Source organism: Thrips palmi, unplaced genomic scaffold (assembly GCF_012932325.1).
Source record: "Thrips palmi isolate BJ-2018 unplaced genomic scaffold, TpBJ-2018v1 HiC_scaffold_2, whole genome shotgun sequence".
NCBI classification, from domain to species: Eukaryota; Metazoa; Arthropoda; class Insecta; order Thysanoptera; family Thripidae; genus Thrips; species Thrips palmi.
In genome coordinates, this window is record NW_023144629.1 from 9628309 (window position 1) to 9645371 (window position 17063).

Genomic DNA, 17063 nt, shown 5'->3' on the forward strand with positions numbered 1-17063 from the left:
GTGCGCTCCACGAGCCGCGCGGCTGCGGCGACAGAGAGAGAAGACAGCGAAGTCCGCGAGTGCGAGAGAGACGGTGAGCGCGGCGCGGGAACAGCGAATGAGCGAATGTGCTGCTCCAACCGACAAAGACGCAAGACGTTTTTCGCGCCGAGGGAGCCTTGTGTTGTTCTGCTGGGCCGATTGTTTGGATTCTAATTTCTTCGTCGACTCATCCTGTCATGCTGCTTTTGGACGTCCCATCGCCTCTCTAGTCGGCCAGGCTGCTTCTCGCGGAGGTGAGCGACCCAACCGTGACAACGGGCAGAAATCCGAAGACACTATCTCTTTCTCTGTACTTTAGCCAAGACGTCGGTCTGCATGCTGCACTCTTGGAGCTCGACAGTTATCATTTTCATTCATTTTCGTTGCTTCCAGCTGTTTGCACCCTCGAGTCCCGCGGACTGTGAGCTTGTGTTTAGCTCTACTGTCTAGAGCAGAGTCCTGTTTCAGTTTGCAAGTTGCGCTCTGATTCTGCCAGGTCTGTAGTAATCCGAGCCTTGTTTGTTTCAACGGAAGGAATAGCCTTCAGTAACAATTCATTGATTTCTACAGGTCTACTCCAATGCAATGACCGTCAAAATTGAAGAGAGCAGTGTTAGTAAGGATGGGAAGGACAAGCCATCCAGCTCCAAACCATCCACCCCGAAAGCGGGCAAAAAGAAAGCTTTGGGCAAGCAACAAACGATTTCAAGCATGTTTATGAAAGCTGGGAGTTCTAGCAAATCTTCCTCACCAGATAAGCTTGTTGCAACTGCTGATCAACCGTCACCTTCAAATGAGACGCCTGTGAACAACAATAATTGTTCTAACATCAAAGAAGAGAAGGAGGATGATGTCAACGTCGAGCAGGAGGCGGAGGATACGCAACCTGATAATGCGCTGAAGCGGAAATGTCAAGTTGTTGCTGAAGACAATCCTCCCGAGAAACTAACAAATGGAACTGAAAAAAGGCTGCAACCAATTGAAAAAAAAATAAAAAGAGAGGAAGATGAAAAAGCAGTAGAGTAAGTTTTTGATTTTTTTGAGCAGTCCTCGTTCATATTAACTCTGATTCTATTCACTAAAAAAATATTTTCATCCTTTTTTAATTTTAGGGAAGATGTGAGCGTAACGCCTAGATCCGAAGTGTTGCAAAGGTGTGAGATATGCAGGCAGATCTTAGGAGGGCCAAATACTTGCATTTATTCTGGTCACCCTAATGAAGCTGTGGAAGAATTCATTGCCCTGACCAACCCCAAGCTGTCTCTCTTCAGCGGAGATGAGGAGAGTGTCGAGACAGATGAGCGACCCCAAAATAAGCTTACCGCCTTCAGGTAAGAAAAATTGAAAGTCAAACTAAAGCTTTTATTTTTACTCTTGAAGTATCTGGATTAAAATTGAATGGTTATTTTTTTTTTTCAGTGTATATGACAAGCAGGGTCATTTATGTCCTCTAGATTCTGGTCTGATAGAAGATAATGTTTTACTATTTGTTTCCGGATACATGAAACCAGTGTATGAAGAGAACCCAGATCCAGAAGGTATTGTTATGTGCAAAAATTGCCACTGTCTTCTTAATTTTCCAACTTTTGTGCATAATGACTTGGTGATTTTTTGCAGATGGTGTTGCAGCCATGGATATTGGCCCAATAAATGAATGGTGGGTGTCTGGTTTTGATGGTGGGGAGGCAGCACTCATCGGACTTTCAACAGCTTTTGGTGAATACTTTCTCATGGAACCCTCGGAAGAATATGCTGGCTTTATGGAGCCCATGAGAGAAAAAATATTCATGAGTAAAATTGTTATTGAATTTTTACTTGATGAAATTGAGCCTGTGTATGAGGACTTATTAAACAAGTTGCATGTAAGTTCATTTGAAAATTATTTTGCACGTGTCATGTCAAATTAAATTTAGACAATCTCTCACATTTTTATCCTGGTAACTCAAATTTGTAAATTTACAGACAACAGTTCCTCCTAAAGGTCTAACAATGCTCACAGAAGACAGTTTACTTCGTCACTCCCAGTTTATTTGTGATCAAGTGCAGAGCTTTGATGGTGCAGCTACAAATAGTGATATGCTCATCACCACCCCTTGCATGAGAACTCTTATGAAGTTATCTGGTGTTACTCTTGGCAAAAGGAGGGCTATGCGGAAAACAGAACGCAGAACAAAAGCAGACCGTAAGCCTGCTTGGACTAAGGCTACTACAACCGAGTTAGTGCGAAATGTGTTTGACACTTTCTTTGTTGATCAAATAGACAAAGAGGATGAGAAGGAGAAAGCGGTCAGTATATCCCAGTCCTAATGTATGACTAAAATTAAAATAAATTAGTGAGGTTCTGAAATTTGAATTGCAGGCACCACGCCGCCGGCGGTGCGGAGTGTGCGAGGTGTGTCAGATGGCTGATTGTGGAGAATGCACATCTTGTAGAGACATGGTGAAATTTGGAGGGTCTGGCCGCAGCAAACAGGCTTGTGCTCAAAGAAGGTGAGAGTAATGTCCGTGAACCTGCTTTGTGTTAGTGTACCCTCCTCATTAATGAGTTTCCCCCATTGCTGGCAGGTGTCCCAATTTAGCTGTACAGGAAGCCGATGATTCTGAAGCAGAGGAGGATGACGATGTTGAGAAACCTATCAAGGTCAGTGGCAAGGTTCGGAACTCTAAAATACCAACACCAGTCTATGAAGCTGAGTCTAATCAGCCCGCGGAAGTTCGTTGGATCGGAGACCCTATCTTTTCCAATGATGACTTTGAATATTTCAGGTACTTGTTGCTTAGTTTCTTGATCGCTGCATAGTAATTGAGTCACTGTCCGAATCGTTTTTTATTAAAATCATTTCTTTACCTTGTTTAGCCTTGTTAATGTCAATGGCATAGAATTTGGTCCAAAGGACTGTGTTTTAGTGAAGCCAAACGACCCGAAGGCTCCATTGTTTGTTGCCCGTGTTGTCAGCTTATACGAAGACAAAAAAGGCTCCAAAAAAGCTCATCTACAGTGGTTCATGTGAGTCTGTTACTGTTTGGGCTGTAGATAAGGTATGGTTTTGCTCTCACCTTCTAATCTGACTTTCCTTTTTTTTTGCTCTATTGCACAGTCGTGGTATTGACACTGTCCTTGGCGAGACTTCAGATCCAAGAGAAATTTTTGTAGTCAATGTTTGTGAAGACGTATCTTTTGGACTAATATCAAAAGTTGCAAATGTCCAGCACTTGCAAACCCCTGATAATTGGCACATGCTTGGAGGTGAAACTCTGCCAATTGATGATTTTCCTGATGATGGCACAAGCTTCTTCTACCAAAAGATGTATGATGCGGGCAGAGGTCGGTTTGAAGATTTAAAAGAAAAAATGGAGTGTCCCGATACTGAGGAGCCTTGTATATTCTGTGAATGCTGTGAAATTCAGAGACTGGCTGACTATAAGATGACCCCAACTGCTTTGGAACCATTGGAAGAAGAAAACTCAGCTCTAAATGAGGTATACATACTTACTTTCTTTCTTTATTTTACACACACAAAAAAAGGTGAGAGGAAGAGAATTACACATTTTCTTTGTTACTTTACAGGTGAAATGTGGAGTGGCCCATTTCAATGGTGAGGAATACAGGGTAGGCCATGGTGTGTACTTGAGATCTGATACCTTCAAGTTTGGTTCATCTCTGGTGAGAGTTAAGAAGGAGAAACGAGAAAAGGTAACTTAAGGGCTTTGGTTTTGTAGATGAGTTCTTTCCCTGCTCTACTATTTATATTGTAAGTGTTTTACCTCATGAATTTTTCTTTTTAGATAATTGATGAAGAAATGTATCCTGAATTCTACCGGAAATCATCTGACCATGTAAAGGGCTCCAATGAAGAGACCTGTGAACCGTATTGTATTGGCTATATTTCTTCAATCATGAAAAAGAAGTCTGGAGATGTAATTCTTGGTTTGAATAAAATGTATAGGCCGGAAAATACTCACCGTGGTCAATCATATGGTCAACAGCTTGATCTGAATCTGTTACTTTGGAGTGATGAAGGTGTATATCTCACATGTTTTCCTCTCTGTGTGAATACCTTTAGTGGGTGGTCTACCTTAATGATGTTAATTATTTGTTTTCAGAATTCAGCACTAATCTTTCTGAGGTGATAGGGAAATGCTTCATTGTTTGTAGCGATAATCTCGACGGTCCTGAAGCAGAATGGTCTTCCCAAGGACCAGATAGATACTATTTCAGAGAGGCATATGACTCTGCGAACCAAACATTTGTAGAACCGTCTGCCAAGGGTCTGTCCGCGGGGATGAGAGGCAAAGTAAGTTCGTAAGTGAAAGCAAAAATGACAAAGCGTATTCAGTCCATCTAATTGCCTGCGGTTTTTGGTTTTCAGGGCAAAGGGAAAGGCAAAGGCAAGGGAAAGTCTTCCAGCTCAGCCAAGTGGGACCTCAAGCCCTCGGAATGGCCTCAGATATCAAACCAACTACGCTGCCTGGATGTTTTTGCTGGCTGTGGTGGTGAGTATTATTGTGTGCTAGCCTGTTGTATTGCACTGCCCCATACTCACTCGGCGTTGCCGCTTTTCAGGGTTGTCAGAAGGTTTCCATCAGTCCGGACTTGCAAAGACACTGTGGGCCATTGAGAAGGATGACAGTGCTGCTAATGCTTTCCGCCTCAATAATCCTGAGACCACAGTTTTCTCAGATGATTGCAATGAACTTCTCAAGCTAGTGATGAAGGTATGTGCAGTACAGTGACAAATTCATCAGATGCTTCATTTTTGCACAGGATTTTGATTATCTCAGTTTTTTTCAGGGTGACAAAATAACTTCTAAAGGGCAGTCACTGCCTCAAAGAGGTGATATAGACCTCATGTGCGGTGGTCCTCCTTGCCAGGGCTTTAGTGGAATGAATCGTTTTAACTCAAGACAGTACTCTTTATTTAAAGTGAGTTTAAAGTGCTTTTCCCTGAGATTTCATGCACACATTTGATGACATTGATTTACCTCATAACTCTTCCTTGCAGAATTCTCTTGTGGCTTCCTATTTGTCCTACTGTGATTACTACAGACCCCGGTTTTTCATTCTTGAAAATGTGAGAAACTTTGTTTCTTTCAAACGCAGTATTGTGTTGAAGCTTACACTGCGCTGCCTCATTAAAATGGGGTACCAGTGTGCTTTTGGAGTTCTGCAAGCAGGGAACTATGGTGTTCCTCAGACCCGAAGAAGGTAGTTGCACCCCATGTTCATAGCTGTCTCTACACATTGAATTTAACTTAATTTTATCTAAACATTTTTGGTTTAAAAAATTTCAGAGCAATTATAATTGCTGCAGCTCCAGGTGAAGTGCTTCCTGAGTATCCGAGTGCTCTGCACACTTTTAACAAGCGTGCGTCTCAGCTTTCTATTGTGGTTGATGACAAAAAGGTAATTTTAAATGTTGTCTATCAAGGAATCTCTGAACTAAATATTAATATTGTGCATGCCTAATCTTCTTTCTGTCTTGGGCACACAGTTTAGCCCACTACGAGACATGCCTGAGGGTGCTCCACTGCGAACAATCACAGTGAGGGACGCCATGTCAGACCTTCCAGAAATTAGTAATGGTCATTCAAAGGATGAAATGGCTTATGGGGCGAGGCTCTGACCCACTTCCAAAGACAGGTAAAATATCAGCCTCATACCACCTCTCTTAGGTTTTGCTTGTTACTGTTTAGTTCTGCCATTAAAATTGCCAGTTTTTCAGATTCGAGGAAACCAATACATGCCTATTTTACGGGACCACGTCTGCAAGAAAATGGCACCTCTGGTGGAGGCCCGCATGGCTAACATTCCTACTGCGCCAGGCTCCGACTGGAGAGACCTTCCTAATATTGCAGTGCGTCTTAATGATGGGAAAATGACTGCAAAGTTGTAAGTGTTTGTTTTGCATTCTCACTTTGATGTAGGTTCTTCAATGGACGTTACCAAGTTTGATTCCATTTTGTCAGGTTGTACACCCACCATGACAAAAAAAATGGAGAGGCATTATCTGGATCTCTGAGGGGAGTCTGCTCTTGTGCTGAGGGCAAAGTGTGCGACCCCATGTGCCGTCAGTACAATACTCTGATCCCTTGGTGCCTGCCTCACACGGGCAATCGACACAACAATTGGGCCGGACTGTACGGTCGTTTGGAATGGGATGGTTTCTTCTCTACAACTGTTACTAATCCGGAACCAATGGGAAAACAGGTAAGTCTGAAATTAAAAGTCTTCATCTTCATATGCATGGTTATAAATGGCTCTCCTTAATGTGCCATTTTTCTGTAACAGGGCCGTGTGCTTCATCCAGAGCAGACACGTGTAGTGAGTGTAAGAGAATGTGCACGATCTCAAGGCTTCCCAGACACCTATCGTTTCTTTGGCAACATCCTTGATAGGCATCGGCAAATAGGAAATGCTGTACCTCCTCCTATGGGCCGGTACATTGGAATGGAAATAAGAAAGTGTGTGGCTCTCAAGGAAGAAAAAAATTCAAAAGATACATTGAATGACATGGAGTAGTGGGAGAGTTTGAATTTTTTAGTAATTGATTGAGTCATATGTACCTTGTAAGTCATTTGAGTACTGCCCTTATTGCAAAGTCCTCTCTGATCTCATTCAGTATTTTAACATTCCATTAGGTATTTATAAACTCTTGGGTAACTGTTAACTCATAAAGGGTTTCAATTTTCTTTATAAAATGCCATAATTTTTTAATTTTTTAAAAGAATAATTGTTTTGTGGTGACTGGTTCATGTTTCCTTCACAGGTGATTTTTTTTTTTAATTTGTAAATCATGCCCACCTAATTAATAAAGAGCAAACTAGTAAGTTGAATATTTTATTGAATCCTCTCTCTCAATACACAGAAATAAAAGATTTACAACATAACAGGTTTTTCTCTTAACCTTGATGTTTAAGAACCTACTTCATTGTATAGGAAGTATGGTCATGGCACAATGATTATCACAGCTCTATCGCAACTGGTGCATGAATCTATGTACATGCATCAGAGCACTAAATGAGCAAATCAATTAGTCGGTTAATTCATAATATGGCTAATGGCCACACCAATTTCAGGTGCATTTGTATTTGTAAGAAACACCAGGAAACAAAATAAAGCAAGATTAGTCACTTACATTAAATATAACAGTAAACTGACAAATTTAGTCAGTAAAATTGATCACACAATTTCATCCTGGGGTGTATTACAAAATACTATCAGGAACTATATCCACAAGCATACATTACAAGAAGTCTGGGAAATCAGTACTTCATATATATTGCATCCTGCATAAATTCATGGGCAATTATTGGGGGGGAAAAAGCCATAGTATAAAGTACTGTACTAGACAGATTGCTACACTAGGTGATTGTACAGTCCATATCTCCTTCACGCGGCAAACAGTCCAATAGGGACGCAACAGCTCTTGTGACATAGCTCATTGTGCCGTAGCTTCCCGATGGCGCAGAGTCATAGAAGTGCTGGCAAATGTAGGCTGCTCCGCCGCAGAGAAGGCCCCCAGAGCAGGACATGTCTCGCTGTTCACGTGGTTTGGCACAGCAAAGTGTGGCGTCCCCATTCACTTTCATCTATAAAAACAAAAAGGAAAAAGAAATTGAGTGACAATGGTACCTACCAAAGACACAGCACAGCGAACAAGATGAGGCAGTACCTGATCTTCAAGGAAAATCTGATTTGCTTTGTGGACAAGATGCTCTACAGCAATCACACCACCAAGGGTATTAGCAACGTTGTACTCTGACACCAATGTCAAAACCATTAAGGCTTCAACGATGAGCTGGCGATACTCTGGTTGGGGTATTGAGTTCAGGACAGTTTCAACAGCCAGGGCAAACTTCAGCTCACCGGAAGTCATCTAATGACAAAACCAAATTGTAAGAACACTCCCCCGACAAACAGAAAACTTTTTTGAGATGAAAAAAGACAGCAACTTACTTCCTGGGTGAGATTTTGTGGAAGAACTCTCCCCTCAATGGCAAGGCCCTGACACTGCAATACAAAATTTTTGAACAATTAAGTAACACTAAAGGCCACTGTTATTCATTTGTTCAGATAATTTTATTTAATTGACATACCCGTTCTAGCACATGCCAAACTCTCCGATAGAAATCTGTGGGCACTCGGTTCAGCGCTCCATCGAGCCGCCGGCGACGAAGCCATTGCCCCTGACGGTCGGAGCCGACTTCCTCTTCAGTATCTCCCTCTGGGACGGCGAGAAGGCCACCTATTTGGCTCCTCTAAACACGTTTTGAAAAATAATTTGATTAACTGGGAGAATTCCGTGTAGAAAAATTATTGTTCCTGAGGTAATGCTTACCTTGCTCACACGACTGGACTTGCAGCTGATGACAGAAAAATTGCCCCTTCCAACTAGAAATAAGAGCATCACACAGTGCAATACTTTTGCAAGAAATAAATTACAAATGTATGAAAACACAAGACTCACCACTGCTGAGAGCAAACTCTTTTCCACTCATAATGTGGTGTAGAAGGTTCTTCATCTCAAAGGGAGACAGATTAAGGAGATGCTCAGAGGCTTCCTCACCGGTACAGATCAAAGAACGAGAAAGTTCCGTGGCCATGACCTACATTTGGAGCAATAGATTGCCAAACTTAAATAGATAATACACACATTTAAGTTGCTCAAGTATAAAGATAAAAAATACTCAACCTGAATGATGAGACCTGCTCTAAGACGTAGCATCTCATTAAAGAGTTGGGGTTCGGTTCTAATAAACATTGCAAGATAAACCAGCAATTCCTGAGTAAGCATAGCTGTACTTTCATCATCTCCATAAGCTTGGTGGATCAGCTGCCTCAATTCATTTTCAGGTAAAGGTGCAGTGATGGTATGTTCATTTGATGGAGGCATGCCAACTGTGACCTGCTTTTGCCTAACTAATATATCAGTCACTGCTTTGGCCAGATCCTCTACTCGCTTTCCAAGCATACCAGCTGTGTGGCGCACAAGACCCCAAAGTTTCTGCTGTGATGCCTTCACGTACAGTATCTTCAGGAGATCCTTGACGGTCACTTCTTTTCCATCTTCCACAATGCCTAGCCGGTTGGAAAAAAAAAGGAGAAAATATTTAAAGATAAAAGCTAACTACAGTACAAAGTTGATTTGAAAATGCCAGTGCCATCTACCTGTGTTGAAATTCAGCCCTTGTGTATCCACCAGGTACTGCAAAATATCACCCTGCTCTTCAAGATGCTCCGATTCTCGTAACATGGTAAGAAGCTCCTCGACTTCTGTGTCAGCATACTGCGTTTCTGACTGCAGCCTACGAACAATGACCTCACTGGTATGCCATTGCGGCGGGGACAATGGAAGGGAAGAGTGAAACGGTGAAATAGAAGAGAGATAGGAAAGAAAAAGAAGTAAAGCGAAATATATGAAGAGAGGTGTAGCATACAGAGGGAGTCCCCAAACCTGTGTCGAGATGGTGTTTGCTTCCAGAGAGGCACCAGATCCTCTGGAGAAGGACTGCGATTCTTCCCATCATTGCTGCTCTCTGAGGGCCGCCTTTCCTCTCCAGCCACAGGCACTCCCAAAGAATCAGCTGGCGGAAAAAAAAGACCAGAAACAGGGTGAGAAGTTGGTGCAAACTGAAAGAGCAGAAAATCTCACAGATGATGTACCTTCTACTAAAATAATTGATCGAGTCTTCTTAATGGCTCCTTTAACTGACATTCTTCTTCGTAAATTTTTCTTTTTGTCATGAGCAGGTTTTGTTAAAAGTTGGCTTTTAGTGGCAAGAGATTTCATCATGTGGTCTTCCAGATATTTCTCCACTTGTGGATTCAGTCCTATAATTAGTGATATTAGAACACAGCTGTTTAGGTTAGGAAAACAAACAGAACTTCCTTCAGAACACATTACTTACGGTCTGGAAGCCCATCTTCTTGGCTGCCCAGGAAACTGAGATTTGTTATGCATGATGTACTTAGAAATTCATTTAAATTTCCTAATGTCACTCTGTCAAAAGTAGAAATTCTCTGTAAATTTTAATTGAAATGGGGGAAACGACTGAGGTGGATTTTGATGATAAAATATGCATACCTTGTTCCATTAATGTATCCACTTTTTAGTTTCTTCATTGTGGTAACCATAGCAAGTGGAATCTTGCCATTATCTGCAAGCAGCATAAGGATGTAATGTGAAATGGGGAAGAGAAATCACACAAAATAAATTCATTGTGATACAGTATTTAGCCAAAAACGTCTTCTAGAAAGCCCATGCTCATGAAAAATCAGCCATAAAATTTGATACATATTCTCAGGTGAGAAGATAGCAGTAAAATGTTGTTCTAATGTTAATACACTTGAGCTTGATAGCAGAAAGCAATACAAACAATATACTCAAACCAATAGATAGGGAAAGAAAGTGTTACGATTGTTTAGCAAATCAGAGCTAAAAATTAATCATGAATGATACAACAACTAAAAATTGTTTGCTCCATCAACCTTTAAAAAAGATGGGTTTACCTAGATGGCTGTGAGTAGAGACGATGACATAAGTAGGACGGCCCAAAGTGTTCCGCCAATTCATGGCCAAAAATGCAAAATCTGTTGTGAAGTTGCTGGCTAAGAAATCTATGTCGCTTACAGTATAAACTTCCTCAAGATCTGTTTTCTAGAAATATGGTACAAGCAGAACAAATTCATGCAATGTTAGTCAAGATGAAAACAAAAAACAAAAAACAAAACTTCTTTCAAGAAAATCATAACAAAGGAGGTGTTCATCTGAGGTACAAAAACACATACAACACAACAACTTTTGGGGACATTGGGAACATTTGTTAATGTGATTTTTCAAGTTCTGTAAGCAAAAGCAGAACAGGTTCAGCTTTGAATGCAAGCAGGAGAGCCATGCAATCAGTGGCTATTTATTTCATGCCCATTTGATACATTGGAAAATTTTCTTGTAAAATTGTAACAAATACATTATTGGGCATGAAATACAGAATCTTCTCTATTTTAGTCAGGGCTCATTCCAGTGTCTTGTGTTGTCCTGTACCTAAATGCATGCTTTTGATGCCAATGACGACCAGGGGACGACCCAACATATTCTGCCAGCTTGACTTCAGGAAATAAATTTCACTCTTGAGAATATCGATCATGAGCTCATTATCAGACACAATGTAGAACCGTGTCAGATCTGTCAGCTAAGGCACAGTACACACATCAATTAAATTTACCAAGAATAAAGGTGAAGACAAATGTGGTCACCAGAACCTCCATGTTGTCTCAAACAATGCAAACAGTCTTTGAAATGAAAACAAAGGTTAAATGAGAAAAAAAATGTCTTTGAGAGGTGATTGTAACTGTAAATTAATTACTTATTATAAACAAGTCATTTAAAAAAAAATAGTTTTTCTTACCTGAGGTGTGAAGGCAAAAATGCGATCATGCAAAGAGTAGAGCTTGCTTGTACTCAATATGCCAACATCTCGGGATTTGCGACCAGACAATCCCAGTTTCTTGTTTCGACCAAGATAAGTGTAGAGGTGTGACAACACACGAGCGGACTGAACCTCAATGGGGGCCACCTCAGCAATTGTCTGAACAATTATATCATGCTGCTTCAGTTTTTCACGAATTTCATTGTCTTCTGCCAGGATAACAACCTGAACAACGACATCTGGTTTCTTTTCGGAGCAAAGTCGTCGATTCAAAGGATCCAGTTCTCCAACAGCCAAAAAGCCCTAATAAACAGAAACAAGCAAGGAAATACTTTCTTCATTTAGCTAATTTATTTGGAAAAGTTGAGTAGAGAGTCTTATACTTAGCACTTACATCTTGAAGCAGTTTACCTAATAAATAGAGGGATTGAGCCCATAGGAATGGGCAGTGCCCAAGAGCTACTCTTTCCTGACTGCCAGGAAACTTGTATTCTTCGGCAACTTTGCTCGCAGGAACTGCAAACAGCTCAGGGACCAGCTTTATTCCAGACTCCCCCTTGATTATCACCTGGAAAATTTTTAGACCCAGAAGATAACAAGGAGCTCACTAGGCAAGGTATGAGACATTTCAAAATTACAAAAACTCACTGATTCTAAAGCCTCAGTGTATTTTGAGGCAGCCTCTTGATTGCCAAGGAAGAAGGCATCCAGTATAAGGTAACAGAAAAATAATGGCCATTCACATTCAATGTTTTCAAACATGCGTAGTTCCCATGGCTCATAATACAATCTATTTGGATCCTGGTGAGGGAAAATGGCATGAGTCAGGTAGATGAACGAATGTTTCAAGTTAAAGTGAAACCAATCTGAAAGTTTTACATACTTCCTTTGGAGTGCGATGTCCATCTCGCAGAAATCTTTTGCACCCATACCTGCCCTCAAGTTTGGAAACAATTGTTTGTCTAGTCTGGTTAATAAGTTGTGGATCATCTACAGCAAAAGCAGGAAAGCTTATAACTGACAGAAGTCCACTATCAATTTCTTTGGAGCTGGACTCTCGTGGTAGCATAGACTAAAAACAAACCATAAAATCAATTGTAGAAAAAAATCCAAAAAAAGCCTTAAGGATACGAATTTGTAGAGCAGATGTTAGTCACCTGCAAAACAGCTTGGCATTTTTGAGCTTCATCGGCAAGTACATGGATTATAGAAGAGGGCCCTCCACGAGCGCCGAACAAATCGAGCTCATTCATTGCCTCTAGTGCTGCCTTTGCCATTCCTATTGAGCTGGCATTGAGTTCTGGTAAGCCATGGTTGGCTTTGTCACCACGTTCCCATATGCCATAATCCTGAAACCAGCAAACAGCTTCAGCAATTCTGTATGGATGAGGCATCAAGAAGAAGAGGAGATTACTTACGGGTATGCAGTAGGCAGACTCAATGTAAAAGACTAGGTTCTGGATGAAAGAAACTTCATCTAAACTAAAGATAATCTGTAGGCCTATCAAAATTCAAACAATGAATTACGTAAATAAGGGTATATGTAATTATGTAAGAAGAAAATGGGAGCAGATTTACCAGAGGCAGTCATTTGTGCAAGTACCAGGAGGTACAACGACACAGCATCCATCTGCAGGTGCCCCCACTCAGAATCACCGACGACTGACTGACCAGTTGTTGAGGAATATTTAGCATGAAGGGCATCCAATGGATTCTGAGAAATTTTGAAAAGCTCTACTTTATCCTTCTGCTGCATCATGGCCATCAGCAAACCCCGCATCAATTTCACACAACTCTGAAAATTGGGAACAAAATATCGTTCTTGTTAGTATGAACAGCTTGCAATGAGACAGAACGTTGCACTATGGTTGCCCTGCACTGACCTGCTCCAATTCATATGTCTTGGCTCTGTCTTCATCCATATCAGCCATCTTCTTGTATGCCATAGAAAGGCCCCAGACAGACAGCACGCAGTAAACATTGTCTCGAATCCAAGCGTGGTCGTTTTCTGGGCTCGCTGGGAATAAACCAGTGACTGGATTCTGTTAATGTGAAATGTGATGAGGTCAATTAAAAACCCACAATCTAGGGATGTTTGGATCCAAGCAGCCCACAGTTCAGGCTTTACTTCACCTGATGGCACATAAGAAGTTTGTGGACTATTCTCTGGTAGTAGTCCAGGCGAGCGCCTGAATTGCTTCGGCTCCTCATCATTGAGCCGGGTGTACACTCTTTGGGGCAAAAAAATTACTGTCGTCACGGTTGGGGTCTCTTTCACAGAGACATGACTTCTGTCGGATGAAAAGAAATTATGAAGGACGAAAGGAGGAGGTTAGATTTGTCTCCCTTCAGTGTGACAACAGTTACAAACGGAAAGGTGGCAACCCTATAGGGCACTCGCGAAGCGCGACCTACCCGGTGTCTAGGTAGTGCAGGTATCAAGCATGTCGAAGTGACGGGTGTACATTTGGGGGAAATAAAATTTGTCGCAGAATTGGGGATCTTTTTCACAAACGTGATTTCTGTCGGGGGTTTGGGCGAGGTTGGGGTTGAGTCTTTAGTTGAGGGACTTTCCGGAGATGGCAGCACCATAGGGCGGGGGGCGAAGGGAACCCGGTTCTAGTATCAGGCGCATGTCGAAGTGAAGAAATGTTTATTTGGAAATGAAACTTGTACAGCAGAAATCCTGCAGATAGCACTTCACAACGTCCTCTGCTCCTGTTCCCTTTTCGGAGTACTTTAGTTGAGGATGTGGAATGGGCACCATGGACGGGGGGGAATGGGAAACAGTTTGTTCCCCCCTCGGGCGCGGTTCTGTTCATCGAGCCTCAGACTGTACTGTGTTCGTGTCATTTCCATTCTTTCCAAGGCACGTGTGTTGTTACTGCATTGCAAAAAAAAAACAACCTTACGAAAAAAAACTCTACTTATTTTCTTTTAATACACTTCGCTATTTTTAAATTTTCGTAGCGCTCTTTTGTGCCGGGGGGGGGGGGGAGAGGAATACAAACACACATTTTTTTCTTAGAAAATTTATTAATCTAATATATTTTTTAATTTTTTTTATAGAGAGACAATTCTTTTATTTTTACATAACCGGCATTGTGCAGTGGATTCAGGAGGCGACTCTTGCCGTAGGAATCCGGCAGTGCCAGCGACCTTCCACTGTAAACATGCAGCGTGCTCGCCGCGGTGGCGCTACTGCTCGGTGGCGTGGGTGACGGCGGTCAGGGCCTCGGACTGCAGCAGCCGGTCGCCGTTGTCCTTGAGCAGGGCGTGGCCGCGGGGCCCGTCCAGGTCGTGGACGAGGTCGTGGACGAGGCCGTGCACCAGGCTGTCGTCCAGCGCGCCGTGGTCCGAGGCCGGCGGCTGCGTGGCCGTGTTGATGGAGTGGAAGTGGACGCGCGTCCGCGAGCTGCCGCGCCGTGAGCCGAGGCCGCGGGGGCCGCGCACGTTGAACAGGTACCTGCAGTCAAGGTAAAACATGAAAGCCGCCGCGCACTGTCGACCCTACAAACTCAAGTGTGTACATAGTACACTCCACCTGGAGTGTACATGCTTGTACACTTCAACCTGGAGTGTACTTAGCATGTACACTTCACCCTGGAGTGTACTTGGCATGTACACTCCAGGTTGGCGTGTACTTGCTAAGTACATGCCAGGTGGCTCATACCTGCAGCAGGGAGCCAGCAACAGTGTACCTGAAGGTACACGCCAACCTGGAGTGTACATGCCAAGTACACTCCAGGTTGAAGTGTACATGCTAAGTACACTCCAGGTTGAAGTGTACATGCATGTTTACTCCAGGTGGAGTGTACTATGTACACACTTGAGTTTGTAGAGTACTCGACAGGAAGCTCGCTGAGTGTGACGCTACCTGTTGAAGTATTTGCGGAACTGGCCCGACACGAAGTACAGCGCCACCGGGTTGACGCACGAGTTGAGGAAGCTGAGCACGAAGCCCACGATGCGCAGCGCGTGCCACCAGCCGTTGTACTCCTCGCGCGCGTTGGGGTACAAGAAGAACCAGAGCGTGACGCCGTGGTACGGCGCGAAGCAGATCACGAAGATGACCTGCAGGGCAAGGGGGGAGTGAGCACCAGAGGGATGTGTGCGTGCGAGAGAGAGATAGAGAGAGTAGAGAGAGAGAGAGAGAGAGAGAGAGAGAGAGAGAGAGAGAGAGAGAGAGAGAGAGAGAGAGAGAGAGAGACAGCAGACAGACTCTTACCACGAAGGACAGCACGGTCTTGGCCACCTTCTTGCGGGCGCGGATCTGCGCCGCCGTGTTCTGGCCCGCCATGGCCGTGGCGTTGAGGTTGGTCACGCTGAGGAACAGGTGGAAGGCGATGCACACGTAGAAGGCCGAGATGACGACGAGCGGCAGCAGGTACAGCACCAGGAAGCGCGCCACCACCATCACCTTGGGGTAGGTCCGGCCCATGCTGGTGGGGAAGCAGGTGCACACCTGCAGCGGGGCAGACAAACTCGGGCAACTCAAACAGGAGGTACAGCACCGGGACAGCCACTGCCGCCGTCTCTGTCGCACTCGCGGGCCGTCCCGTAAGGCCGCAGGGGTGCGAGAGAGACGGAGCGACTCTTCGGAGTCGCTGGCGGCAAGGCAGGGCAAGGCAGGGCAAGGCAGGGCAAGGCAGGGCAAGGCAGGGCAAGGCAGGGCAAGGCAGGGCACGGCAGGGCAAGGCAGGGCACGGCAGGGCAAGGCAGGGCACGGCAGGGCAAGGCAGGGCAAGGCAGGGCACGGCAGGGCAAGGCAGGGCAAGGCAGGGCACGGCAGGCAGCAGGCAGGCAGGGCAAGGCAGGGCAAGGCAGGGCAAGGCAGGGCAAGGCAGGGCAAGGCAGGGCAACGGCAAAGGGAGGGCAACGGCAGGGCAGGCAGGGCAAGGCAGGGCAAGGCAGGGCAAGGCAGGGCAAGGCAGGGCAAGGCAGGGCACAGGCAGGGCAAGGCAGGGCAAGGCAGGGCAAGGCAGGGCAAGGCAGGGCAAGGCAGGGCAAGGCAGGGCAAGGCAGGGCAAGGCAGGGCAAGGCAGGGCAAGGCAGGGCAAGGCAGGGCAAGGCAGGGCAAGGCAGGGCAAGGCAGGGCAAGGCAGGGCAGCAGGGCAAGGCAGGGCAAGGCAGCAGGGCAAGGCAGGGCAAGGCAGGGCAAGGCAGGGCAAGGCAGGGCAAGGCAGGGCAGGCAGGGCAAGGCAGGGCAAGGCAGGGCAAGGCAGGGCAAGGCAGGGCAAGGCAGGGCAAGGCAGGACAAGGCAGGGCAAGGCAGGGCTAAGGCAGGGCAAGGCAGGGCTAGGCAGGGCAGGCCCGACGTGCGGGCCTTATCCACACCCCTATTTACCCTTTCCGCCTGCCTGCCTGCCTGTCGGCCGGTCCGTCAGGCTGGTTTCTTTTTCGCCCCGCGTCCGGCACGCGGTTGCCCAGGCAACGCGAGACAGGGCGACGCGGACAGCGGCAGGGCGGCAGGCAAGGCAGGCACTGCCGGCCTGCCCGCCCTGCCGGCAAGGCCCGGCCGGCCCGGCCCGACCCTGCGGCCCTATCCCACCCCTATTCCCTTTTCCCCCTGCCTGCCCTGCCCTGCCTCGGCCTGGCTTCCCTTTCGCCCCGCC

General features: G+C 45.0%; 3 protein-coding genes across 8 annotated transcripts in view; 1 reads left to right on the forward strand and 2 right to left on the reverse strand.

Moving 5' to 3' along the window:
* Window positions 1-43: 43 nt before the first annotated feature.
* On the forward strand, window positions 44-6824 carry LOC117647541 (DNA (cytosine-5)-methyltransferase PliMCI-like). Its single transcript, XM_034389320.1, is given in 24 exon segments — window positions 44-275; window positions 415-517; window positions 592-1043; window positions 1134-1352; window positions 1441-1559; window positions 1639-1883; window positions 1984-2307; window positions 2381-2511; window positions 2587-2787; window positions 2879-3028; window positions 3120-3501; window positions 3590-3715; window positions 3808-4042; window positions 4126-4316; window positions 4392-4515; window positions 4586-4737; window positions 4814-4945; window positions 5025-5227; window positions 5314-5425; window positions 5514-5631; window positions 5634-5662; window positions 5745-5911; window positions 5989-6229; window positions 6311-6824. Coding segments are annotated over 22 exon segments (4269 nt in total). The 5' UTR covers window positions 44-275; window positions 415-517; window positions 592-606; the 3' UTR covers window positions 6542-6824.
* Window positions 6825-6889: 65 nt separating this feature from the next.
* Window positions 6890-14178, reverse strand: LOC117647542 (probable phosphorylase b kinase regulatory subunit alpha). 3 transcript variants are annotated; one of them, XM_034389324.1, is made up of 24 exons: window positions 14084-14178; window positions 13864-13894; window positions 13582-13739; window positions 13332-13490; window positions 13027-13243; window positions 12867-12949; window positions 12606-12797; window positions 12332-12520; window positions 12097-12249; window positions 11843-12016; window positions 11428-11751; window positions 10532-10679; window positions 10107-10179; window positions 9931-10022; window positions 9686-9853; window positions 9477-9606; window positions 9191-9327; window positions 8715-9100; window positions 8490-8628; window positions 8361-8413; window positions 8119-8280; window positions 7979-8032; window positions 7695-7898; window positions 6890-7611 (listed from the first exon to the last, which is right to left on the reverse strand). In XM_034389324.1, exons 3-24 carry the CDS (start codon window positions 13660-13662, stop codon window positions 7384-7386), a joined length of 3546 nt encoding a protein of 1181 aa, XP_034245215.1. In that variant the 5' UTR covers window positions 13663-13739; window positions 13864-13894; window positions 14084-14178; the 3' UTR covers window positions 6890-7383. The 3 variants fall into 3 exon arrangements, with proteins under 3 accessions (XP_034245215.1, XP_034245213.1, XP_034245214.1); XM_034389322.1 differs by having other exon boundaries at window positions 9191-9345; XM_034389323.1 differs by lacking the exon at window positions 10532-10679 and adding an exon at window positions 11064-11211 and having other exon boundaries at window positions 9191-9345.
* A 385-nt stretch (window positions 14179-14563) lies between these two features.
* LOC117646943 (neuropeptide CCHamide-1 receptor) overlaps window positions 14564-17063 on the reverse strand; it is a 42598-nt gene continuing 40098 nt past the window's right edge. For 3 of the 4 annotated variants that reach the window (XM_034388331.1, XM_034388330.1, XM_034388332.1), the window contains 3 exons: window positions 15677-15913; window positions 15326-15522; window positions 14564-14914 (listed from right to left, as the gene is read on the reverse strand). In XM_034388331.1, coding sequence (XP_034244222.1) covers window positions 14647-14914; window positions 15326-15522; window positions 15677-15913 — 702 coding nt within the window. In that variant the 3' untranslated portion in view covers window positions 14564-14646. Of the gene's footprint in view, window positions 14915-15321; window positions 15523-15676; window positions 15914-17063 lie in introns of those variants that run through there. The other variant, XM_034388333.1, reaches the window with a different exon arrangement.

Bases quoted from the DNA above. Each gene is read 5' to 3' on its own strand.
- LOC117647542 (XM_034389322.1), bottom strand. From the start codon at position 13,662: ATGATGAGGAGCCGAAGCAATTCAGGCGCTCGCCTGGACTACTACCAG. The intron at 12,950-13,026 runs GTAAATCTGCTC...GAATTTTGATAG, and splicing joins TGCACAAATGACTGCCTCTG to GCCTACAGATTATCTTTAGT. The intron at 12,521-12,605 runs GTGACTAACATC...GTTTGTTTTTAG, and splicing joins AATGCCAAGCTGTTTTGCAG to TCTATGCTACCACGAGAGTC.